At 39.7% G+C, this 26,863-nt stretch overlaps 4 protein-coding genes across 7 annotated transcripts in view; 2 read left to right on the forward strand and 2 right to left on the reverse strand.

The window, feature by feature from the left end:
• Pold1 (DNA polymerase delta 1, catalytic subunit) overlaps positions 1–2,665 on the forward strand; it is a 139,838-nt gene extending 137,173 nt beyond the window's left edge. Inside the window, exons 9-14 of one of the 3 annotated variants that reach the window (XM_076893046.1) lie at positions 70–315; positions 380–682; positions 744–1,214; positions 1,282–1,688; positions 1,782–2,435; positions 2,509–2,663. In XM_076893046.1, the coding sequence (XP_076749161.1) occupies positions 70–315; positions 380–682; positions 744–1,214; positions 1,282–1,688; positions 1,782–2,435; positions 2,509–2,605 (2,178 nt within the window). In that variant the 3' untranslated portion in view covers positions 2,606–2,663. Of the gene's footprint in view, positions 1–69; positions 316–379; positions 683–743; positions 1,215–1,281; positions 1,689–1,781; positions 2,436–2,508 lie in introns of all 3 variants that reach the window. The other 2 variants (XM_076893044.1, XM_076893045.1) reach the window with 2 other exon arrangements.
• The window catches only part of LOC143422434 (E3 ubiquitin-protein ligase RNF14), a 223,599-nt gene that overhangs the window by 112,431 nt on the left and 84,305 nt on the right, over positions 1–26,863 (reverse strand). The window lies entirely within an intron of this gene.
• On the reverse strand, positions 3,462–5,797 carry Arl1 (ADP ribosylation factor-like 1). Its single transcript, XM_076893072.1, has 5 exons — positions 5,626–5,797; positions 5,363–5,462; positions 4,646–4,762; positions 4,359–4,470; positions 3,462–3,969 (listed from the first exon to the last, which is right to left on the reverse strand). Exons 1-5 carry the CDS (start codon positions 5,627–5,629, stop codon positions 3,760–3,762), a joined length of 543 nt encoding a protein of 180 aa, XP_076749187.1. The 5' UTR covers positions 5,630–5,797; the 3' UTR covers positions 3,462–3,759.
• Positions 6,613–26,863, forward strand: part of LOC143422469 (ankyrin repeat and BTB/POZ domain-containing protein 2) — a 35,869-nt gene continuing 15,618 nt past the window's right edge. The window contains exons 1-2 of one of the 2 annotated variants that reach the window (XM_076893133.1): positions 6,613–7,129; positions 15,252–15,486. In XM_076893133.1, the coding sequence (XP_076749248.1) occupies positions 15,284–15,486 (203 nt within the window). In that variant the 5' untranslated portion in view covers positions 6,613–7,129; positions 15,252–15,283. Of the gene's footprint in view, positions 7,130–12,736; positions 12,837–15,251; positions 15,487–26,863 lie in introns of those variants that run through there. The other variant, XM_076893134.1, reaches the window with a different exon arrangement.

The raw sequence follows: 26,863 nt of genomic DNA on the forward strand, positions 1-26,863 counted from the left end.
CGAATCCACTCCGTGTTTATTCTCGCATCAGTTGAATCATAACGTGCAGTAATATTTTATTTTCAATAGAAATGGGCTGATTTCGTCAGACAATCGGATCCTGATATTTTCACAGGATACAACATAAATAATTTTGATTTTCCTTACCTGATAAATCGAGCGAAACATCTAAACGTGAAGGACTTCTATTTTCTCGGACGAATAAGAAACGTAAAATCCGTGATCAGAACTCAAGTGTTGCAAAGCAAACAAATGGGTCGGCGCGAGAATAAGTCCATTAATTTCGAAGGACGAGTACCGTTCGATTTGCTATTGGTAAGATCAATTATGCCTGAAACTACCATCGCATGACACTGGTCTAATTTACATTCCTACTTAGGTATTGGTTAGAGATTACAAATTAAGATCGTACACGTTAAATGCGGTCTCCTATCATTTTTTACAAGAACAAAAGGAAGACGTTCATCATAGCATTATTACTGATTTACAAAACGGTAACGCACAGACCCGTCGAAGACTTGCCGTTTATTGTTTGAAAGACGCATATTTGCCACTCAGATTATTAGATAAGCTAATGTGTATCTTCATCTACATGGAAATGGCAAGGGTCACTGGCGTATCCTTGTCCAGCTTATTAACACGAGGACAACAAATAAAAGTTGTTTCGCAACTCTTAAGAAAGGTCTGTCAGTGGTCACTAATAATCTAAATCTTCGCTCGAGTATTAAAAGATGTAATTACAGACTCGAGAAAGAGGCTACTTAATGCCAGTCCATCGAAGCCAGCCTAGCGAGGAACAGTTCGAAGGCGCCACGGTCATAGAGCCAAAACGTGGATACTACAACAACCCAATTGCCACTTTGGATTTCAGTTCCCTGTATCCCAGTATTATTATGGCACACAATCTGTGCTACACGACGTTGTTAAACCATGAGAGACAGGTTAAATATAAAGTACAACCGGACGATATAACCGTAACTCCGAGTGATTCGAAGTTCGTCAAGGCAAACATCACAAAAGGGATCCTCCCGGAAATTCTGGAAAATCTTCTCTCGGCTAGGAAAGTGGCCAAAGCTGAACTGAAGAAAGAGACCGACCCATTGAAGCAAAAAGTATTGGATGGTAGACAGTACGCTTTGAAAGTATCCGCCAACTCTGTATATGGTTTTACCGGTGCCCAAATGGGAAAATTACCATGTCTGGAAATTTCTGCTGTAAGATCAACTTGTATTGGAGTATTATGTTCTCAGCCATTTGCACTAAAAAAAATTTCATTTCCAGAGTGTCACGGCGTATGGACGTACTATGATAGAAAAAACGAAGCACGAAGTTGAGCAGCAATTTTGTACTGCCAACGGGTATAAAAATGATGCCGTGGTGATATACGGTGATACTGATTCTGTTATGGTTAAATTTGGCGTGAAAACGGTCGAAGAAGCAATGGAGCTCGGTAGAGAAGCTGCGGAGTACGTGTCTTCAAAATTCTTGAAACCGATCAAGCTAGAATTCGAAAAAGTATATTATCCGTACCTATTGATTAATAAAAAACGATACGCTGGACTATATTTTACACGTCCGGACAAGTACGATAAAATGGATTGCAAAGGTTTGGAAACTGTGCGAAGAGACAATTGTCCATTGGTTGCGAACATGATGAATACCTGTTTGCAGAAATTACTCATCGACAGGTAATCTTCTTTCATGCAAAAACAACTATATTAAATTTATGATACCTTTCGGTAGGAGAAAATTATTTAACCGATGTTATATTTTCTTTGCAGAAACGCCGATGATGCTCTAGAATATGCAAAACAGATGATAAGCGATCTCTTATGCAATCGCATTGATATTTCTCAATTAGTGATTACGAAAGAGTTAACAAAGACTGACTACGCGGCTAAACAAGCGCACGTAGAGCTAGCAGCAAAAATGAGGAAACGAGACCCTGGAAACGCACCGAAACTTGGCGACAGAGTTCCGTACATCTTTATATCTGCAGCCAAGGGCACACCAGCTTATCAAAAAGCGGAAGATCCGATCTATGTGTTAGAAAATAACATACCTATAGACACAAATTATTATTTAGAAAATCAGCTAGCCAAACCGCTGGTGCGCATCTTTGAACCTATCCTGGGTGAAAAGGCTGAATCGCTTCTGTTGAAAGGAGACCATACGCGCACAAGGTCAGTCGTCACGTCGAAAGTCGGCGCACTGTCCGCGTTCACGCGTAAAAAAGAGACATGCTTGGGTTGCAAAGCCGTTCTAACGTCAGACAGAGAGAAGATGGCATTGTGTAAATATTGCGAGCCAAAAGAAGCAGATGTTTATCAGACCGAGTTGAATCAGGGCAGAAAGTTGGAAGAGAAATATTGTAGATTGTGGACAGAATGTCAGAGGTGTCAGGGAAGCCTTCATCAAGAAGTTATATGCACAAGGTTTGTAGCTCGCGCATACTTTCCAGCATGGCAGTAATGATCTGAAAACACAATTTTTGTCCTGTTATTTTAGCCGTGACTGTCCAATATTCTACATGAGAAAGAAAGTTCAAATGGAATTAGACACGCAAATAAAACGAATCGAAAGATTTGGCATTCCAGAGTGGTAGAATTAAAAGCGTTCAGAGAACGCGACAGGTGCGTTTATATTTTATTACGATTGCTGCGTGCTTGATCGCTCCTCGTGCGGTCACGTTAGTTTCACAACTACGGATTGAGGTTTAAAGTACAATTTTTTTTTATTATGAAATAGTATTTATAAAGATTTTAAATACATAAATTATCAAACCTCTGTACGCTGTCCAAGAAATGCATTTGAACAGTATACTTACTTTTATCATTTATTATTTGGTATTAAAATTAAATAATTCACTATTAAATAAAAACCTAACGATATATTTGATTTTTATCGAATATGCTTGAATTAAAAATGAATATCGTTTTGAAATACTAATCTCGTTTTCGTTCGCACGGCAGTATAACACTTTCCAGATTCTATGTAACAAATTTATAAACATCATTCATTGTGCACTAGTACTAGATCAGATTCTCTTGTTTTCGTAACTGTTTTTTTTTTTTAAAGAACATTTTACATATATATGTGTCTTACAATATATATGAATGAAATTAAACCAGTTTACACACACGCGTATTTACATAATTATTCACACAATATGTCAGTATAGACATTCTAAACGATTTCAAATTTCACTGCGTTTTGTTTATAAACGATCTTTTTCTCAACTAATACTATTTAGTAACAAAAGTGACATTGTTACACTTTTCATTGCCAATGTAATGATGGATTCATAAGTTTTTTGTAAAATTTATTAAAAGCTGGCAAAATTGTATATTGCTTTTTCTAACAGAGAATCGTGTTATCCAAAAATTGTGGTTACATTATTAAATAATAAAAATTGCAATAATCATAGCAACAATAAAATCTTCAATAATAATACAGAAAAATGCGCTTAAATCGAACCCAATCTCTATGTTTATTTTGCCCAAAGTTGTATATATTATAGAAAGATAATTTTCTTTTTTTTTTGTTTGCTTTTTTTTATTACTTGCTTCACATTATGAAAATCGTGATAAATCATGGATTAAATTTCTCAAAATGGAATCTGTAAGACTGTTTAAAATATAATTATAATAAATAAACAGGAATTATGTGCCCAGCTCTATATGGGTCGTTCGATACGACAGTCGTGTGACTAGTCTTTTCAGTAAGGCTTGGATAAAAAAATTTCTTTAATAATGTTGATCATTTTCTACTTTGCAGCGCGTTTGACAACCAGTCCATCGCTTGATCGAGTCCTTCACCTTTCGTCGCGGACGTCTTAAAAATTTGGAACGTTCTGTTTTTAAGTGCATCCAATCCGAGCGCCTGATGCACCTCCGCGACACTTAAACACCCTGCCATATCTTGTTTGTTCGCCAAGACCACCAAAATGGCGCCTTGTAACTCTTCCTCCTGAGCATATGTACAAACATACATCGTTTCTTGTTTTTACACAATATTATTAAACATAAATGTACGATTCGATTAAATTTTATAAAATATACATGTTTGTACATGGAAGATCTTCTACGTGGATCTTTTAATCCTTTTTGTACTGTAATCTATAAAGGTACTAAAAGTTTCAAGAATGACCCACAAAAAACAAAATAGTAATGGACACGTTATTATGTACATATTTTTTCTCTTTCATCCCAAAGTATTAAAACGTTAACTCAAGTAACATATTTACAGTAGCTTGAAAAGTATTGAACAGAGTGCATTTAATATTACAAAAGATGATATTTAGTAATTGTTGAATAAATTAATACTAAACTTTACATCGCTTGTAAAAAGTTACTTACCCTCAACATATAAATTAGTTCATCTTTTGATATGCCTATCCTATCCTTGTCCGCTGAATCCACAACATAAATTATTGCATCTGTGTTTGAATAATAACACCTCCAATATGGTCTACAAATATAAAATACTAATGTGATCTCGAAATGCAATTATATCGGATTAAGCGATTAAACATTAAGCGAGGTGAAACGAACTTTGAAATTGTCTTTGAAAATTCATCGAATACATGTATAACAATGATAAAATAAAAATTTTCCTGTTACAATAGTGGACATATACTACATACCTTATACTAGTTTGACCACCCAGATCCCAGACTTGAAATTTTAAATTTTTATATGTGACCTGTTCTACGTTAAATCCTATAGTCGGTATTGTTGTGACCACTTCTCCAACCTGCAACCTAATAAATATGAAATTAAACAAAAGATAGTTGTTACTACGCAGTATTCAATAATCGTAAGTAAATCCTTTCTAAGTAATCAATTGACTTATCAACAAAAGAAAACTTCAATGAACAGTTAATAGATATATATGCGCACAGCGATTATGTTTCTCAACTACACAATCTGGTACCAAATACGAGAATTCTGCATCGTCAAATGGTGCTCGAACCATTAATAAAAAATATATCAACTCAATTAAACAATTAAATTACCAAATAATTTTCCTCAGTATAATGCTTCATTATCATTTTTAAATATATCTAATCAATACTAGTAATATATTTCTAGTAACAAAAAAATGGGTCATTCTTGAAACCTTCTTACGAAAAGTCCCAGCTTGAGAAGGGTTAGATTGATTATACCACATAAACAAACATTTAATTTGCGGTTATAAACACCAACGGAGACGAGCACGATGCACAAGGATACAACGTATGATCCGACCGCTCGTATGGATACGAGCAACCGATTAATCATAATCTGATACCAATTCGAGTATACGTTAAAATATAAACTGTCAACCGATACGTAGATAAGCTTGTCAATGTGATGCACACCTGTACAAGATCGTAGTTTTCCCGGCGCCGTCCAAGCCCAGAATTAGAATTCGCATTTCCCGGCTGCCAAGCAAATTACGAAAGTAACTGAGTAATCCTCCTGAAACGAACGAAAGCGAGCTGGTTACGTTCTAGATGGTAGATAAAGGGTAAAACTTGGACGAGTCGGCCGTCGCAAAGCCAGCATCGCCGTGCCGTCTCTCAAGCCGACGTTCGACGATATTTCGTGGACGAGTAGCCCCGTGAATGATCACACAACTCACCCATATCGATCGCGTGTTATTTCAAATTCATATAGTACGGATTAAAGTTTATCGTCAAACGGGACAACGACACTTGTAACGGGAGTAACCGGGGCGCACACCCCTTTAAACTGTCCACGGATGCAGTCCGCTTCAGATCACTTGCTGACTTGTATCGTTTCGTCGAACTCGCGTGAAGTTGTTTCCTATTTCTCGCGTTCATCGATATACAGAGCGATGACAACACCGATAGCTGTGTTCACGAACAGTTTCGCGGGGACACGCTCAGATTGTTAATTCTCGTTCCACTGTTTCGGTAATTACTCGCGTTGGGATTACTGGCGACGTAATAAAAATATAATGAATATTTTAACTCAAGTAAGAGGCGCATTACTGGTAGATACGAAGTCACGAAGAGCACCGCATTTCATTGGTTTCGGACGAAACGGTGCCTCTGCTTATTGGTTATCCTGGGAAGTATCATGTATTTTGCCGCGAAAGTCAGGACTTTCAAATAACACGCTAAGAAAAGTAGCGTAGTCTGTTATTCTTAAGATTAGACGATTCTTTTCGTTGAAATTGATTACTGTTAAAAAGACAGATATATATTAACGTTTGCGAAAAGTTAGTTTTATAAAATTGCGCCTTGCAAGATTCCTCTGTGCTTAAAAATTTGTCTCGCTAAGCTGACAGACTTTTAACAGCACTACTGTTTATAAAACTAATTTCTGTACATATAAATTTGAACAAAATGTATAAATACACCTTGACACAAGATGTTGTATTAGAAAATAGATATAAAATTAATTTCCTTCAAATTTAATAAATAATCGTCGAGCACGATAGTTGGCAAATTTTTAAATGTAAAATGTACTGGCTTGGCATTGTCGGTAACAAGTACATCGTATCGTTTCTCGTAATCGTTAACAGATGGCAGATGTGTCGTCTTCCACGCTCGTTCCTCGTACGAGTGTGTTTTTTTTTTCTTTTTTGTAGCCTGGACCGAAAGTGGTTCTGCTGGGATGCTGCACAAACGCGGCGCCTGTGTTGCTAGTAATTGACAGCTGCCGAAAAGCGGCGACTCGGTCGGACGCGTGTGCGGATATTTTGTCTCGTTTAATGAGATGGAAGATATTACTCGCGAACATCTGAAAGAAACAGGGTGAATTCGCCTGGTCCCCGCGGGCCGCGGCCACTGTTGATTTCGACACATCATGCGTTTGCGCCAGCATCATCGTCTGCGTGGTGTACAGTTTTAAAAAAAGGTTCATATGTGTTTACAGTTTCGCGGAACATCGTGGTGCACGTTTCCACGGCGGTTATGCATAATCTCGCAACGTGCCCCGTATTTGCGTCTCCCTCTGCTGCGAATAGTGAAGAGGATAAAACCATGCTAATGCAACGTGAACATTGAATGAGGGTACAGTGAAGTTTTTTGTTGATAATACGAAGTGTCCCTCACGAGTGCTCGTCATGCTGAATTTATACATATGTTCATCCCTGCCGACACGCTGAAGAAAGTTCTGTAAGTTCTTTAAATTATTCTACTCTAAATCAGTCCTCTTTTATTATATATATCTTTTATTTATATATACAATTAGCAATGTTGTTAGAGAATAATCGAAGTAAATACGAGACTTGATTATTACAAAATTAATTCTTGAAGCAATACTTTAGATATTAATTACAAGCTTGTGCGTACTGTTCGATAATACAAGCTACACGCGTGTTAATCATCGTCACCAAAACGATATAACATTGTATCAGTTTTAATCATAGTTTCGCATAGAAACTGAAATGTTCACAGTATTCAACGTCGTCCTTAGCATTGTACGGTCGTCAAATGCCTCGTAAACTGGTCAGTTCAGAAAAGTTTGCGCACTCTAATGTCTAATATAACTGGCGAAAACCGGTTTTCCCGAAAATGAAATTTTTCTTCGAGCGTAGACAAAATGATCTCCGTGGCTAGCAGCCGAGCATTCCAGCAGCCGAGCAACTCTGTTCATCTGCCGAAAATCAAGCAAGTCGCCAATTCTGATTCGTTTTGGGAATCATAAGGTACCGCATAAATCTCCGATGAAAGAACGATTTGGACCTCTGGAAGGATTTACAGCTAACCGGTTGCCGCGTAGGTTGCACACTCGCGAGAGACCTCCTCTGATAGATCGTGATCTTCCTTCTCGGACTTTCGCCCCGTTCAGTGACGTACACGGAGACAGTGATACGGGTCCAGCATCGAACTTTCCCATCTAATACCTAATGCATAGTCGAAGACTAATCGTCCTGTCAAAATAGTATGTTACACGGACAAGCCTCACCATACCACCGGGTACCCTGAGATCACGCTTCAGATGTAACGCGATACGAAAATTGCGAGATATCCTCTTATAACACGATCCTGTGATAACACAGTTTCAATTCGACACGTTTCACTAGGCAATAAAAATGTTTGCCAATTATCCAGCAGTACCGCAAAGTTAAAACGGAACTTTCTAAGCAAATTATCGAAGAGTTACAAAATAAGGATATAGATTACTACCCCCTACGCTTCAGAAATAATTAACCGTACTATGGGATGATTGTCTGTCTAAATGTCAGACATACTCATCCATGGAATATCGGTAAACCATGCAATTAACTGTGTTACAGTATGACAGGAATACTTACTTAATATATCGAACGGTGCATATAAAGCGTAATTTTAAATCGTGTTTTGCTCGAAGCTTCACCAGCACGATCATAAACACAGTGTCTGCTACTATCAACATATCGATATCGTATGAACGGCTTCACCGCGACTTATTAAATCGTCGGTGGTCGTTTACCTGCACCGAACCGCATCCACGGATCCGCCAGTTCATAACGATCCTATAAATCGTATTGATCTACGGTCCCGCGGGAAGCGTTTACGTGCATCCTACTGTAGCATTGCGAAAGAAAACCACGAAAAGAACTGCTACAAGCGCCGGTATGGTACGTCAGCCATCGCCACGGTGATACGTGAACGAGGAATGCGTCTTTTGCGTTTCCGTTGCCGGATCGATAGGACAAGGTATGAAACGTATAAAGCAATAATGAGCGATGGGGAGGAGACGATTGGTTACGGTTCTAAGAAAGGTCATCCGACGGTTTCGTGATGTTCCGCGGGAAAATAGGGACGCCGACCTGTCGGTGGTTTCGTTCGGTTGCCAAATACGCGAGATGAGGCGACACACGATCGACCGGCATCGATCGAGAAATTCGTTGCGAGATCGTGGCAAGTGTCGCCGCGATGCCAAAGCGAGAGAGAGAGAGAGAGAGAGAGAGACGTAACTAAAGGAGGGGATGGAAGGGGAACAGAGAAGGAAACAATGTAAAGCCGCGTTTCTCCTGCGAAGAGGCTCGCTACGAGGCAAGGGTTCGGTTAAGGGGCGCGGTGGTGAGGGCGGTAAGGGTAGCCTGAGGTGGGGGTAAAGAGTAGGACAGCAGGGAAAAAGAGCGAGCTCTTGGCTGGAGGGAAGAAGGGAAGAGCGAGATGGGTATACGCGATATAGGTTTTGGTTTGGGCAGCCGTTGGAATGCGGTGGCCGCGGGGCGGACGGCCATACGCCATGCCACGCCGTATGTATGTAGACACTCAATGCCGTACGGCATGGCCGGTGTACAGGATCCAGCACCGCGTCCAGCACATTCCGTGCCCCAGGCAGAATCGTACTTTTGTTTACGCCCACGTGCGCCTCCCTGGAACACGAATTTTCTCCTGGTCCACTGGTAAATCACGAGCGCCCCGACCGTCCATATTATATCCGACTGTCGCCACGCGCACGCGCAACAAATCGCTCCCCGCGAACGATAACCTATGCGAAAACCACTCTACGCGACATCCTCGATATTTCGATGGAACAGCGAAAAGTGCAGCGGATATCTCTTATATTTGAACACGTTTAGGAACGAGATAGTTAAGATTAACAGATTGTTCAATGTGTGGTAAGATGATGTCACATTTTTCAAATGAACATGTAATTTTCAACCGCCATGAGAGTGATCCCTGATTGGTGTCCGCGGCGGGTTGACAGTTATACGAGATAAAAGAAATCTGTTAAGGTTGACAGATTATAATTTTGTAAAAGAGATGAAGAGAATATGGCACACCGTTATCCTCTGGTAGTATTAAACAAATTGTTGCGTTCTAGTATCCAAGAGATCTATTGCAAATATTTTTCATCAACAAAGATGAAATTTTTTACTTATTTATATTGACTATTCACAATCAGAAACACTTAACTTAAGAGAATGATTGTCAGAAGATTCTATTTGCAATAAGATCACAGTTAATGGTCTTCGTTAGTACATGTACGTGTACGTTATTCTGGTTTTAGTTTTAACCTAAAGATAGCAATAATTAATTACAATTTATAGCAGCTTGTCGTAAAATAACAGTTACTTGTTATAAGGATCTATCTGGAAGATTAGCTTCTCTAACGGGCACGTTAAACTTATCTCGATAGTTATTCTACGTCCATGGTTATTATTGTGATAAGGTAAGAAGATTGAGTCCAGAGTATTGCAGGAATGATAACGAACGAACGTTTTGATAGAAGTAGAGCAGAACCGGAATACGAGGAGAAATCAAGTCATAATGAATGGTATAAATAAAAAAAAAACGAAGTAGCTGTTATTTTATAAGAAGGTTACGAGAGGATAGAATAAAATCAATGTTTCTGAGTTGTTTAAAGCCATCTTGCGAAGAAACACGTAGCTTCTGATGATTTTAAAATCCCCGATGAGATAAAGAACAAGAATAATAAAATTGCATTAACGATCTATCTTGCATACTAATAATAATACTTAAATGTAATTCTGTTATTCTTTTTCCGACTTCATTTGACTTTTACAGTCATCCCTTAACATTTCTTCGAAAAGTTGCTATATAAACTAAATATACTAATTTCATGCCGTTGGAAAATAATTTTCCAACCGCACATAAAAGGTGCTACAGGTAGAACATCGAGGGATGTTCGTGCCACCTTTTCAACTTTCCCGTATCGCTTAAAATTTTAAACGACTCGAGAATATGACACAGTTCCTCGGTCCGCTACAGCCGTAAATTGGTCCTAGGACGTTTTCAGGCCTCGTCGAAAAAAAGGATCGAAACAGTTATTTACTCCAGCCTGGTAAAAACGCTGGAAAGATCTTAAAGAATGTCGGTATTCCGCGAACATCGCGTGGATGAAAATTCCGCGAAAGGGCAACCAGCATTGCGCGCGTGCTTTCACTTCGCGTGGAAACGGCGGTAAGAAGGAGGGTTGGACGCAGGGAGGACGCGAGACGCGCTGTTCCTGATACGCACGCTTAAGGAAGCACTTTGGGAGCCAGCCAGAGTAATTGCATACAAGGGCCCGTCAAAGCGAGCAACACGAGGCCACGCTCTCGTCGTGCCTCGTTTGCAGAAACTTCCAAAAAGTCGACACCGCGCCACCTGTGCTTAACGTTTCCAACGTGGATTGATGATTCCTTTTTCCCTCCGTCCGTTTTTTTCCCTCATTTTCTTTTGGTAACTTTGTAGCGTATAATAAACTATGCGCGTTTTTAACAGCTGTGACGTAGCAAAGTCTTAGATTATAAGCAGGTATGCGACGAGAAATTTAAATGCATCGACAGAAGGCAGAGAGTTGGGCCTTTCCTTACTTACGTTTAGTACTGTAGCGGATTGGAAATCGCTAGATTTCTTTATATGTGTATCGGGAAAGAAAGTAAGCTTTAAATATTTAAAATTTGGTTAGTTTCCGTTGTTAGCTTAATATTAAAGAATTCCTATCTAACTGATGAATCTTTCCTGAGCACTATGGATTCGAATCTTTATGATCTTCCTTTAAGATAATTCAAATAAAATTTATGCTCATTTAATCACTTTCCAAAACCATATTTTATAGTTTCTCCATCTCGTTTTCCCATTTTACAACTTGTAAAATGCATATTTATAACACGTTAAATTGTATCAGACTTCAGAAATTAAAATCTCAAGCTGTTGGTATATGGTAAATGCACGAGAGTCCAAGGCAGTTTAAATAGAGAAAATTATTGATTATTCCGTTCGAAATTTCTCGACGTTATTAGAGATTTTCATAGAATTTCTGTCGTTCTAACACAATAGGGTGGCACGTGACACGTACAAGCATTGTAGGCAGAAAAATAATTAAAGTTTCCACTTTTACAGATCCTCTAATGAGATTAGAATGCAACGAAGGAGAAATTAATGAATCACAGTTCTCCTGCAGCCAGAGAGTCACAAACTTTTACCACTATTATCTACGTAACGAACATTCAAAGTTAGCATTCAGTTAATCTTATTAAACGAAATGCGTTAATTATCATTTCAGATATTCGGAACGTCTCGGTGACTCCATCTACGTTAGAAAATGATTATTAGGGCGCAGAGTCGTGAGGCATTATTATCGCTACCATTATCGATCGATTTAACGACGTGAAAACAGTTCTCCGGTGCACCTTACGCCCACGTGATCGGGCAAAACATAATTCGTGCGGTCGGTTAAAACAAGAGGTCCGCACGCTCCCGCCCGTATGGCTCTATTCGCGAAGTTATCGGATCGGTCATGCGGGGAGAATTGGAGTTCTTCAAGGGGTTAATCGAACTGCGTACACTGGCAACCGCTGCCCGTCCACTTACGCAACGGGACACCGTCGAGCCGCGCCCTCCGCTGTTTGCTCCTGTGCATCGATGCGTACACGCGCCACTTTGTCCGTCCATCAGCTTCTTACGCTCGACCACTTTTCCGTGGGATTGTTTGACTTTAGGAAGCTGGGATTCGGGGCTAGGTTTCTACCTTCAAGGTTTACTTAGGGCGCCTACCTAAATTTACATTAGACGCATTCAATTATACAGAGTTATAGAGGATGGTATAACAAAGTTAAAACGTATTTTTGGAAAGATCCTGATAATTGTACGGTTCGGTGACTTTTCTCAACTTTTTACTTACAGGCATTCTCATCTGCGCGTGGAAGGATGAGACGTAAAAATGACTAAGAATCAATTTCAAGATCGAATTCTATTCTGAAACTACCATCTTTCGATAGAACGCAGGAGTACGCGAGTTACCAGCTCAGTAATTATCACGGAAACACCGTCGTCTATGTGATACCGGGGTTTGGGGCGCGATTACGGGCGACTGATTGAAAACCAGTTATCAACTGGATCACTACCCGGAACAGATCGTGCTAGCATCGGGGTTAAGGTGGAGTTCCTCGAGGAAGAGTTCGGACACGAAGGTATCCATCGTTGATCGGTGCATCCGGTCCATTTCTATTTAATTCGAGGCTTGTAAAAATTGTTCGATCGGAATTCGTAATTGACTGCAAGTATGGATCGTTGTCTAAGCTTTTTCCGTTGAGGAACTTTAGGTTAAGGAAGGTGACAGCATGCAAATGGGAAAATTAAAGGCGCGCGTGTTACAACATTTTTTCGTGATCGTTCGCTCGTGACCGTGCGCAACTATTCGCGCGCGCGTGCACGGGAATGTTACTCTCGCGTGCACGAAACTTGGACGTTCGCTTTCCCGTATATAGATCCTGGCCAGATATCATTCGATTGTTGTTACACGGTGCCCAGTATTGTTCGATGAGTTTTACGATTCTTATGATAAACATTCTTCAGCGTTTCGCGAGAAGAATGGACGCTGAATACCGAGGGATTTTTTTCGGCTAAGTTTTCGTGGGTTCCGAGGTCAGCGATGAATAGCGGAGGTTAAATCTGGCGCGTGAGAACTCTAAATCTTATTTTCTTTAACGTGTTCATTGCGATTCGGGCCCCTTAAATTTATTCGAACCGATATCAAGGAATATTTACGACATTCACAAAATTCATGTTAACGTAAGACAAATATAAGATTCTTTATGATGGAGATTCTTTACGCTCAGAAGCTACAGTCTCTCGGGGAAATAGTTTTCAGGGTATTCAGCTTTCTACTTCATAAATCATAAATCTCTCCTCCTCTCTTCCCTCTAATTTGTAGCATTCAACCGTGTGGAGTCCTCTTTTTCAGGCCCTAATGAATACTTCTCTAATCACCAGTAAATTAAATCCTTGATTTCGAAGTCGTTTCAAAGTTTGACTTTTATTTAGAGAAAACGTACCTCTATCTAATTTATAATATTGTGATTCCTATTAAAAAATCGTTTTCCGGTTGTATCATTAAAACGTATTACTCTGAACATCAAACGAAATCTCTACGATTGTACAGTAACGAAAGAGATTAATTGTGAATCTATTTTTAATATAGAATAAGTGAATTGATTGAAACAAGTATCCCAGTGGTAATAATCTGGTTAAAAAAATGTTTAACGATATCTTTGTTCGTTTTATGGTATAAGTATCACCAGTGTAGCCACTTTTCAGAATAGTTGTATTATCTACTTAACACGTAGAACGCGTTTATCAATTTGTATACGTTAAAAATGGCGGCAGACCGGTTTGTCCCCGATTCGCAAAAAGAATCGATTATTTCGTGTTTTTTGTATTCATTAGGGGGGTTGCGTAATAAACGGGTAGCAAGCAATTGACCTCAAATGGAGTTCATAGAAACAGTTATTGGTTCTGCACAAGGTTTGCGAGTTTTGCAACCGTGCGAATTGCCAAAGAGTACGATTTCTCAATACTAGGGATAATAAAGAACAAAAAGAATGATAATTGAAAGCATGGCCAGGCGAAAAGTAAAATTCCTAATTTAGTCTTTTACCTATGAACTTCAACAAAATTCGAACAAACTTCCAGACAGAAATTTCAATGCACACGACTTGCCTGTAAGTTCTTTGGATTGCTCAATCCTTTTCCACATCGCACCATGTACAGACGTGTTGTTATCTATTCTGAATGTAGAAAGTTCCAGTGAATTTTCCCGAACGACACTTGGATCTCGCGCGGAACAAACGGCATACCGAACACCCGTGCACCCTTCCTCTGAACGTGTTCGATGCGTTTCCAACGATAATTAACGCCGTTCGCGGCGCGACAACAAACACCGCGCGCATAAGCAGAGGAGTAATTGTTTCCTCTCGTCTGCGATACTATCGCGCCGCTAATTACTCTCAGAATCATCCAGACGCCCGTTAATGACCTTCGCGCATGAAAAGAAAGTCCCGCACAATTACTTTCCACCGATGATTTTCCCAATCGCTGCGAATTTCTCGAGTCGAGTTTCTACACCGCGTTTAACCGGCAAGATTTACCCGCGCTCGCGATAAGAAAAGGATGTTGTTACGTTATTATGATTAATTATCTAATGAAATTGAGATGCGTTGGATACCTTCGAAGAAAGTTTAAATAGGATTCCGCGTTAATTGTAGAAATTAATTGCTTTGTAAAGATGGAGAGATCGGCAACGATATTTTAATCTTCGCTTTAATAGCGTTTCGCTTTATCTTAATTTAGTTTACCTTACTTTCTGTTTCTGATTAAGTTTTGATAATACATTCGAATATTGTTTACCATAGGGAAGAATTTATATCCAAACCTGAATCGGAGGAACTGATTGCTGTAATAGATAAGAGTAAAATAAAAATATTACCTCTTTCCGTCTTGCTAAGAGCCAGTATTTCTTAATAAAATATAACGAGTCTCATTAAGAGATGTGTAAAATGCCCTGAATTCGCAGGTCTTCCAGCGCAATTGGCAACGGGAGACACAATGAACGTCGAGCGAGCCACGATGGACGGTTGCGGGCAGCAACCGTTGTTTTTGACCGGCACTTCCGGTTCTGGCGGTATATCCAGTCCCCAGCAGCAGACCGTCCAAACCGGTGCGCCCCCAGAACACTATGGGGGACCATTGAGCCTGAGTATCTGCATATCCGATTCCGGCCACGAGATACTGCGACCCAAGCCACGCCGGTGAGTCTTCTTTTATTTTCCGTGAACCTCCAGCCGCCTGATCCACCAGCGATCCTCTGTAATCGATATCGATCTTAACGAAGATCTGATTAATGGTCGCGTTCACGGTGATCCGCTAGCCCCGATAACGATCGATTAAAACCGCCCAGGAATCTCTTTGGGAACGTTGACCTTCTCTTGCGCGAAACTAGATATTCTTCTACACCGCTGCAGGAGCTATACTTACTTCGATACGAATATTCTTTTGCACAGTGGACCGTGATATTGGAAATATCTAAGATCCTCGCAATTAATTAATATAGCAGAAAAAGCATCTGTTACGTGCAAGGTGGATTCAATGATCTATAGCTTTCATACTACGTTTTGTCGTTAATAGTAACGAAGTTCCACAGGACTCGTTGCTGGCTGAAATATATATTCAAATTATTCGCTACTGCTTTTTTTGATCGGCCAGGTAGTCGATTGGTTAAAAGTTTGCGGTTACCTATCAATGATCTGTAACGTGAGCGTGCGTTCCTTAAGAACGTGATGGTGACTCAGTATCAGTGCGTCATCGGATCCTTGCAACGCTGGTGAAACATAGGACGTTCATGATGCCAGGGAAACACGATTTACCGTCTGCAACCTCAGATGGAAGTTACGATAAGAGCTTGGAGCATGAAATTCTCGTAAATTGACGCAATCTACATTATCAGGTGTCTATTACTCCCAAGTTAATATGCAGGATCATTCATTCCTACAATGTTACCGTTCTGTAATATTGTAATGCAGAGTTGTATTCCAAAAAGCAGCGTTATGCCCAAAAACGCTGCATTATGTTTCAGACTATTCTGCTTTTTTGTTTTCATTTGGATCTCAATTATGTTACACCCCAATGAGGTAAGTAGTATCGTTCACCTAAAACATTTTATTCATTACTTACAATACGATAAATTTGATTCCTCGAGTGTTCGTAGATCAAGAAAATTGTTTTCAGAAGCCAGCAAAAAATAATCTTCAGCGGTATTTACCAACCAGAGTTCAAGGGCCTTTGTTTCCGAACACAGAGCGTAAACTGTTCCGTCTTCTCTTCCTTTTTTTCTGAAATATTTTTTCGGTCCGATGTTTAGCGCGGGATCTCAAAACAACACCGTTAAAAAAGAAGCCAGTCCACTTGCCGATCCGATTAAGGATCATTAAAATTTACGATGTACGTAATTACGACCGATTCGATTAACGATGTCGAACGAGCATATATTCGTAAGACACACCTCCCCTTTCCCCATCATTTAGTTCCATCGACACCACGCCGCGCACCACGGCTCTCAGCCGCTGAAAAATCTGTTCGGCATACAAATAGGCACTGAAATTTAAGGGTTCACGTAATAGGCCCACAAATTTCCGGAGTTCGTTCACCCGGTGTGTACGCATAACGGGCTCGTACGGAGTAACTAACGTAAACTGTAAATACACTCCGTGACAAAATAATAGGACACCCCTAAACGTTTAGTATTTCTCAAAGCGCGATGGTGTTCGTAACTCCCAACAAATGGAGAACTATTTACGCAATTTTTCATGAATAATGTATGCTCCTGAAAACAAACCTTATCATTCATAAGCCTAAGTTCATTTCAACGTATCGATATGGGACGAAGCTACAGTTGCTTAACTCAAAGATGAACTACTCCTTATACTCCAAGTTTAAAGGAATCCTTTAGGATAAAATACCGCAAGCTGAAAGCAGTTCCATCTGCTGGCGAGTGCTAGACACAATGCAAACTCCGGTTGGCCCAAGGCGAGTGCATCGCGGCATCAATCAACCGTGTCAGAAATGAATTTCAATTTTTCACGTGGTTGGATAGGGTTGGAGAAGGGAAGAATGGTAGAGCTATTCGTTCGCCGTGCGATTTCACGGGGCTTCCTCCATTGATTTAATAAATAATCGCGCGCGTTTTCGAAGGAGAAGCTTAGAGGATGCGCGTCACTTCGGGTGTTTATCCTCGGCGATGATCATTCTCATACCGTAGGGATTGCATTCGCGCATTCCACGATCCTCTTACGTACGATTACAGCGAAAGATGACTGGCGTATTTTTTTGCGGTCGTTGACTCGTTCGAAATACAACGTGCTCGTCGTTTAAGCTTCCTTTAAACTGCCTTGCGAGCGCACGTGCGTGCGTACCTCTTTAAGCGCACGCGTGTACGCGTTCACGGTAAATGCCTTTGTTATGTGGTTGTTATTCATGGTTATGGTGGTTTACGCTACCTCAAGCCAAATCAATCTCGCGTACTTACCGTAGCGTGCGTCTTGTATGAATAATCGTAATGTACGTGTGCAAATTGTTGCGGAATTGATGAATAGGGAACTTCGAGTGGTTCACCGGTTCAGGGACGTGTAATACTTATTTTTTTATTACGTTGAGCTGGTTTTTTTTATAAGAGAAACGTTCGCATTGGAATGTATCTAAGCAGATACCACTGATCGAAATTTATGGCCATAAAATTTGTCAATGTTCTTAGTTTAACTCTTAAAAGCTGTTAACATTGACACAAAATTATGGTGTTATATGTTCCAGCGATAAATGTATACATAATGGTATATATTACATGTACTGTATCGAAAGTGAGCATACTAATGAATAATGTATTAATACGTAAATCCTAGACGATACTTATCAGACTATTTCAAGTTCACCCTCTTGTGAGTCAACGTCGTTAATAGCAACACTAGAATAACTATAAATGTTATTTTGTAACTTTTGTTCGAAACAGAAGGATCATTGAAATTTTTCATACTTAAGTTCTAACAACTTAGTTGACGGTCAGAGATCATTGGCTTAAATCACCTTTCACTCGAAGCAATCAAAACACACCCTGCCCCTGGGAATCACCGGAGTAAATCATGCGTCCCGCCACCATAAACCGTGTACGCGTCTTTTAAGCCACAGATACATACTTTATATCAACACCCGAAGGCATTGACGTGCAATTAAGAACGAATCCCCATAAAACAGTGAGCGGGACAAATCGCTGGTAAGGTATCAATGAAATCGCGAGAGGCGCGCGCGCACGCGAGCCGACGACGAGGATGCGCAAGCGTAAAATATTCCGCGTGTCAGGGCTAGGGTTATCGAGGGTTATCGAAGAGAAAGCCTGTCCGTGTAGCTCGTTGGCTGACCGATTTACGGTGACGCGACTCTCCTACGGGTCCCGTTCCATTCGAATACACCACTGGCCACGTACAGGGTGTAACAAAATACCGTAGGACACCGTGTACCCGAGGACCAGAATTGGGAGGCGACAGAGCTTGAATAACTCGACTGTAAGAGGACGGGAGACGTTGTACGCGACTTCAAGATTGTCGTTTCGCTCGGGTACAAGGGAATTCGATAGCGAAAGGAAACTGAAAGATGTTCGAGGGTGTCACGAATTAGATTCTCCTTACGACTACGTTCTGGACATCAATTCTTATAATTAAATTAGTTGTTGTTTCTATCTGTAAACTTGCTGTTTTTATACCACAAAGAGATGGCTATATTTGAGAATGAATTGGAGCTGCGCCACTTAAATGGGCTGAAAAGTACTAGCTTCTAACTTACCTTTTCTAAAGATTCATGTACGACGTATAAGGGATGCTGGGAAAAATCTGGGATTCTAGGATGCTTCTGGTAGCTGACTACATTTTGTAGAACCTTCTTGGTGGTACCTCGTGCCCTTTTAAGCGACGTTACCGATGTATTCTCAGAGGTGGTGGATCTGCAAAATGTAGAATAAAATAAAAAAATTACGAAAGGCGAACATTGTTTGTCGTTTCTCCCCTCAACTCTTCGTGCGACAAGTGTTCTGAAACTCTCGTGTAACGGTGTATAACACGCGATGTACGTATACGTACAAGTATTTATTTGGCTCACGAGTCTGTTACGTTGTATTACGTAAAACAATTACGTCGCGGGTAGCGTTTAAACTGTGTACCACGATCGCGATATACCTTGTAAGTACGTCGAACGTTTCCCCCAGACGTTACGGCGAACCGGCACGCCATCAAGTTCTCAACGAGCCGTTAAAACAGATAACAATGAGAGAATTGTTCGATCGGAATGGTTTTTGCTATTGTTTCGCCTTTTCTGGAATTTCCCTCTTTTACCACTTGCATTTCTTTTTATTTCTTTTGAAAATTTAAATCTAGCTAGGGTATGGGAGATCAAGAACGATGATACGTTACGTGGAACGTGTGGAGATTGCGTTACATTTTAAAATTCATGATTTTAAGATCCGTATGGGATAGTATCAGGTTTCTTGTGTTAAACGTATGATCTATAGAACAACATTGAATGGATCAAGTTGAGAGACACGTATATAATGTTACCGATCAATATCATCAGATGGTTGAACGTTCTTGATACGCTCGAATCTACAATTTTGTGAAAGTAATATACACACAATGTAATCTTTATCAACAAGTGTGTATCATCTACTTATCGAGATGCAATTGAATATGCTTTAAGTTCACGACTACTCAACGACACCAAATAAAGGCAGAGCGCTCTTTGTCCTGCACCACCCATTCAGGGTGCCCTGTTTGGTAGAAAGAAGCAGTGGACCCCTTCGTCTTATTGTTAAAAACTACAATACACCCCGTCTAATACAAAATACACCTCATCTTTCCCACACGCAACATACCAACGAAGAATGCACGAAACGAATTCACAGGCTAAATATCCCAACCGATGTGCACGTGTATGTAAATATAGATTTTCACGCGATCGAGTTAGCACACAATTAAATCGGCTTCTCGTCGGACTCTCGTTCTCGCAACAATACACTTTCCACTTTTATTCGATTCATCAGCGAGCAGGGACGAGCAGCGAACTCTCACTTTTCATCTATCCCCTTTGAATTTCCTTTCGTTCCACGGCTAATCAACCGACCAAGTTCCCTTGGTCGCAGGATACCCGCTCTCCCGCGAAAGAATTTCTTTCTTTCGAACAACCATCTTGTCGTCCTACCCCGTTCCTCTTCCGCGGCAACGCCAGGACGGGCGCAATAGAAATCCACGGAGGATTTCACGCGATCGTGCGAAAGGAGAGTCGCGGGCTTCGTTTCAATTAGTTATCCGAAAGCAGAGGGAGGGAACAACAGCGTTACAACTGGGAACCGGGTGATCGCGATAATAGAACGCGTGAGAGGATGGCACGCTGATGCTCAGCCAGATCTGGCAGCGATATTTAGGTTAACGGCCTCTCTCTTTCCTCCTTTCCTTCCTCTTTAGCACGCGTATGCTGATCTTAACTAGCTTTTACCGACTCAAACGTGGCATCGCTAGGTCAGGGACGTCGTGCGCGATGCTTCTGGTGCGCGTCGAGCGAACGCGAAGGATTCAGATCAAAGTTATCGTGTGCGATTCAGGTGAAACTGTGCCAGGCAGGAGTTCTTAATCTTGATGAAGGACGTTCTCGATCTTGCGAGCTTTCATACTTTTTATGATATCGTTTGTCTTATCAGTAGCAGTCAAAGAGTTGATAATTCTTCATTGGTGACTTCGATTAATTTTGAAAATAGCAAGCCCAGCACAGCGTACAACGGTTAACCGTTCAGAAATCTGTACGTGTAATATGATGGACTCGTACAGTGGCTTGGGTCGCGAAGAACGGCACTAGAACCCGTATGAACTCTGTCCTTGGTGGGTTAAGTGTGTAGCACTTTCGAGTTGAATCCGGTTTCTGATGATGATTGCTGGGAACGGTCTGCCGATTTTTCTACCGACATTGTATGAAATATAAATTAACTTCAGAACGTGAAGATTCTTCATCTTGTACGGTCGAGAAATTTTTAGTAGCGAGTCTTGTAGAATGTCGTGTCTGGTAGATTTGTTAATAAACTTTTATCGGCAGGAGTATAACGGCGAACGATCGTTTTTGTACATATTTCGGTAACGCAGAATACAAGCAACGGAAATAACAAAGCATAAGACGCAGATTATCTCTCGTACCTTTTCAACCTTTTTCCTTTCTTTGGGGATCGATAACATCTTGGTTACTCCTCAGTTCGGTAGGTCAGGTATGTAACTCCTTCACCCTAGCTGGTCTTCCTGTACGATTTCACTTTCTTCAGTTTCACTGATAACTCTTATCGCGATCGTTGCAAGCTCGAAGATATCATCTTGTGAAAATTGTATTTCTGAAAAGGGATATAAGCTGTTAAGGATGTTTTAGTTTATGAAATTTGTAAGGAGATTTATGTAGGTATCCACGAATTGACGTTTACGTTAGAACGGTGTTAAAAATCATTGAAAACACGGCCATCCTGTTTCTGAAAAATAAATAGCACACCTCCGCAAACGGGAAAAATCAAATATGTAGATGGCGTTTCAGTTAACCGTGAACAAAATTCCCCTCGTTCCAGAAGAGATTCCGGCGCTCGAAACACCGTCTTATTACCCGTCCCGTATTGCAATTAAGCACACGTCTTCGTGAATAGCGTCGAATAAATTCCGCATAATAATAACCGTGTCGTTGCGAAATTATTTCCACGTTCTCTCAGTTCGACGAAAAAGCCGAACGTTTAAACGCACCGTAGAACCGTAATTAAACCTGGCCGTGTCGTTTTTACTTAAACAACAAATTTCTAACAATTTTACTGCACAATTTTATAGATCGTAAAGGGACGCCAGGTTTTCTCTCGCATAATTCCTTGCCCCTTTCTGTCTCTCCTTTGACTGAAGTATATTATTTTTTTTTAAGCACTTGAACATCGCAAATATCAAACCTACCTAAAAAAACGCGTATGCTATAACGCTATACAAATATATTTCATAGAGTGGTAGGAAACCATTAATCAACAGTTATGACAAATTGCACTGATTAACCTGGTGAGCAAAATATCTAGTTTCATAATCTACTTGTACGTATCGATAATGTAAAATGCCTACTCGTTACACATTAATTACAAGAGATGAATTAGATATTTGTTCTCTTACTTGATAAAGAGTGCTGTACGTTTGATGTCGGTGACTTCTTTTCTAGAGAGAACCATATCGTAAAGAGTTTAATTGGGAGAGGATGACCTTAGCCCCCGGTTGTTAAATGAATGGGATGAGTCAGGAGCGGATCTTAATTACTGAACGAGTGAGTCAAACTTCAACTGAATTTAGGCTCTGTAACAGAGACACAGTAATGACTAACGCGTTTAGGAAATGACAATCGTAATTTCTATCTCATGATGTATGAAATAGTGCGACATATAACCCGATGATCAGAGAACTAGACGATTTAGATAACTAACTGGGTCGTTCGTATAAGAGTCCACGAATGTCTCCTACTTTTCATTCCATCGTACAAGTGTTGACATTTATATAACTTCGTTTCTACACGTTTGTTCGTACACGTATATCCTTCGAGCACGAACTCTTTCAGCATTTCACTCGTATTACAGGACAAAAGCACGAGTATGTACGAACGGGTCCGCCTGCAACAAAATTAATTCAATCTCAATTTCAATATTCATATTACACAGGTCTATACTTTTTTTTCGTATATGTTTGTAAACAAATACCTTTGTAATTCGTTCGTCACGCGCAAGCTAAGAAGCAGATTTATAGCCGCCGCTAACTCGACCGTTACGTAATCATGACGCAAGTACGATTTTGATTACAACTACGTGAAGACCAACGAGCGAGATATCGCGGTGTTTAAAGGAAGATACGGTTCGATAATTAATTTAATATCCTCCAGTCGGAGGAGGAACGGTTGCCGCCCTTGACACCGGAGTTTCGCCAGATGATCACGGACAATGCGCGCCTTGAACTCCTCCTTGCGAAACCTTTCTCGAGGAGGGCGCGTTATGTTATAGATTAAAGACTTCCGTCGCTGCTACTGTCCGTTCCCGGAAAAGGGCAATGCGAGCGCGACCGTTCCGTTTGCGGTCGTCGATGGGGCATTCCGAGGGAACCGATAATTCAGATAAATTTAATTGGTCTTTCATTAAACGCGCGCCCGATAAAGAGGTGAACGATGGCGTTGTTTCAATGGGACGAAAGTGAATTTATGAATGAAGTGGCTGTACACGGCTGCGGTGATGGAATGTACCAGTGACGTTCCAGAAGGGGAGATGGAATTAAAGCGATTTTATGAGGTCACTGCTGGGGGAACCCATCAATGTTCCGTCTTAGCTTTTAATTGATTCAAGCCTGCTTTGGAGTTGTCGGTGATAAAGATTTTCCTCCTGCGTGAAAATTTATCGTCGCATCGTTCAGAAATCTGTAATAAACAAAAAAGAATTATTCTTTTTTATAGTTAGCAGCAAATGCGTAACGTTTTTTAATAAAGTGTTTCCTCTCTGTTCATCCATTAAGTGCGCGCAACAAAACGAGCGAATTAATCTACTCGAAGGAATCTTTATGCAAATGGTAGAACTGATCGAGAGTCAGTATCTAGCACGATTTCCATACACGGGATTAATCTTAACAGAATTTAAATAATAACGCTGCGCGCAGCCTGCGTCCGCGTACACGTAGAATGCAGTTCATAAAGGGGGAAAAAACGAAGACCGGTTTGTCTAGGGAGTAAAATTACCTTATGACTTTCACGCGAATTTATCACGGGCGTATTTCAACGAGAACAACGCCATTCGTGATCAATTAGAATGCTTTACCATTCTCCGTCGCTTGTGTTTCGCTTTATTGTTTCTTCAACGATGGAAAATATTTTCATTTCCTTTCAATTCGGCTGTTTTTCTATCCATTTTTCTTCTTTCTACTTTTTAATAGCGTTCTTAATGCATTTGTTGAATTATTTTCTTGTATATCATAAAAATTTGTATTAAATTCGTTCTCGCTTCCTCAAAATGATTGTGGCCTACTTAATTGTCCCTCTTCCGCATTGTATCCCTGCATCTTCGACTAATTGCGGTAGGAAAACTCCTGAGAATTTTCCTGGCCATTGTGAAACGGTACCGGAAGCCGGTGACACTAGCTGGCTGGCTTTCCTTGGTTATTTTCATTGTTGTACGATCTAAGCGTGAGCCGCGTGGGCGGTACCGTTTCAATCGTTCGGATTTATCGATCTCGTGTGAATATCAGGCATTGTGCAACTCTAGAAGTTAATGATTATAGTTGAATAAATATAGCTGTAATTTTTTAAATTTATTTTTCGTGTCCTTTTTACCTTCCAACGTATATATACAGTGCTGGACAAAAGTATTGGCACAGCATGATTGTTATGATAAAAATGCTTATAACTATGAAACAAATTGTTAAAAAGGAAAAATTTGTTTACACGTTTATTTATTTATTATTCTAGATTATTATTTAACAGAAACAGTAATATAAATAAAGTGATATGCGAAATAATAACAAAAACATATTTATTGAGCGTTTTAAGCATGGACAAAAGTATTGGCACATTATACAAAATTTAGTGTAGTTGTATCTCTCCGAAAAAAATCCGATTGTCACTTGATGGTATAGGTAGGGGATTCCCTGATAGTCATTTTTTCTAACAGTCATCCTTAAGTTCAGTCGATTAGCAACATAGGAAATATAACAAGCAACAATGTCAAGAAGAGGGAAAGAAACTACAAGTGAAGAGAGAAAAATAATATTAAATTTGCACAAAATGCGAAAATCTTATAGTGAAATAGCAAAAAGTGTTAATAGAAGTCGATTCACTATTAGAAGTGTCGTAAAACGATTTGAGAATCAATCAGATTTCAAAAGTAGGAATCGAAGTGGACGTCCCTCAAAGTTAACAGTTAGAGAAAAACGGAAAATTGTAAAGGAAGTGAAAATAAATTGTAAATTAAACTCATCACAACTTAGAGCAAAGTTAAATGAAGAAAATAAAAAAGAAGTAAGTTCGAAAACTATACGGAGAGTGTTAAAAGATGCGGGATATTCTGCGTGTGTCGCAAGAAGGAAACCATACATATCCAAGAAGAATCGGAAGATGAGAAAAGAATTTGCAAAAGAATTTATAAAAAAGGATCCCACATTCTGGAATAACGTATTATTTTCAGATGAAACTAAATTTAATATATTTAAATCAGATGGCAGAGTATTAGTTTGGAGAAAGCCAAATACGGAAATGGATCCACAACATTTACAAGCCACTGTGAAACATGGAGGAGGTGGAGTCATGGTATGGGGTTCCATTGCAGCGTCTGGGGTTGGCGAATTAGTATTCATAGATGAGATTATGGACAAATATGTATATTTAAATATATTAAAGGAAAATTTATTTAAAAGTGCTAATAAATTAAATCTCCCGCGTGATTTTTATTTTCAACAAGACCATGATCCAAAACATACTGCCTATATTGTACGACAATGGATCGTTTACAATACCGCACATACATTAAATACCCCACCCCAGAGTCCAGACATGAATCCCATCGAACATGTTTGGAATGAATTAGAAAAAAAAATTAGAAAATATAATATAACAAACAAAAACCAATTAAAAGCTATTATTTTACAAGAATGGAACAATATAGAGCCGGATTTTACAAAAAAATTGGTAACTTCAATGCCAAAACGATTGAAGGAAGTTATCATGAGGAATGGAGGGCCAACCAAATATTAATTTTTAATTTCTAAGTACTTTCAATCATTTGTGCCAATACTTTTGTCCATGCTTAAAACGCTCAATAAATATGTTTTTGTTATTATTTCGCATATCACTTTATTTATATTACTGTTTCTGTTAAATAATAATCTAGAATAATAAATAAATAAACGTGTAAACAAATTTTTCCTTTTTAACAATTTGTTTCATAGTTATAAGCATTTTTATCATAACAATCATGCTGTGCCAATACTTTTGTCCAGCACTGTATATAAATGGTGCTTTATCATTTGTCTCATACCACTGGAGCTACTGAAGAACGTATAATTGGAGCAGCTGCTTCATTAAGGGTTGTTACCCTAATATGTCTCAATTAACTCGAATCCGCTGGTTCTTGTTCCTATGTGGCGGGGTTTACGACACGAACTTAATCGTAATTTCAAACTTTTTCTCTCGGTTGTTTGTTTGATCTCCTTTCAATTTATTTAGTTTTACGAGCGAAAGCAGTTTAATTTCAATTAGCTGTGCTCCCTTCAGCCGTTAACACGTGTGGAATTTCAATCCCCCTTAATCTTCCTGTCTAATTGGAATTATTAAGTCGCACATAAAGCTTAATTTCATCCAATTCGAATCTCCCGTATCTACTTGAACATTTTTTTCATGAATCCTCCACAGGATCACTTAATTACGACCTGTTGTTAATACAATCGATTAAATATCTTGTAAATACTAACGTTAAGTAAAAAGGCCTAAAGTTTTGCAACGGATACGTAACAATTTTCCACTCAAGGTTCCAGACTGCTTGTTCGCGCGATTAGAAAAATGGTTGTGCGTTAGAAA

The sequence above is a fragment of the Xylocopa sonorina genome, chromosome 3, assembly GCF_050948175.1.
Source record: "Xylocopa sonorina isolate GNS202 chromosome 3, iyXylSono1_principal, whole genome shotgun sequence".
Classification (NCBI taxonomy): Eukaryota; Metazoa; Arthropoda; class Insecta; order Hymenoptera; family Apidae; genus Xylocopa; species Xylocopa sonorina.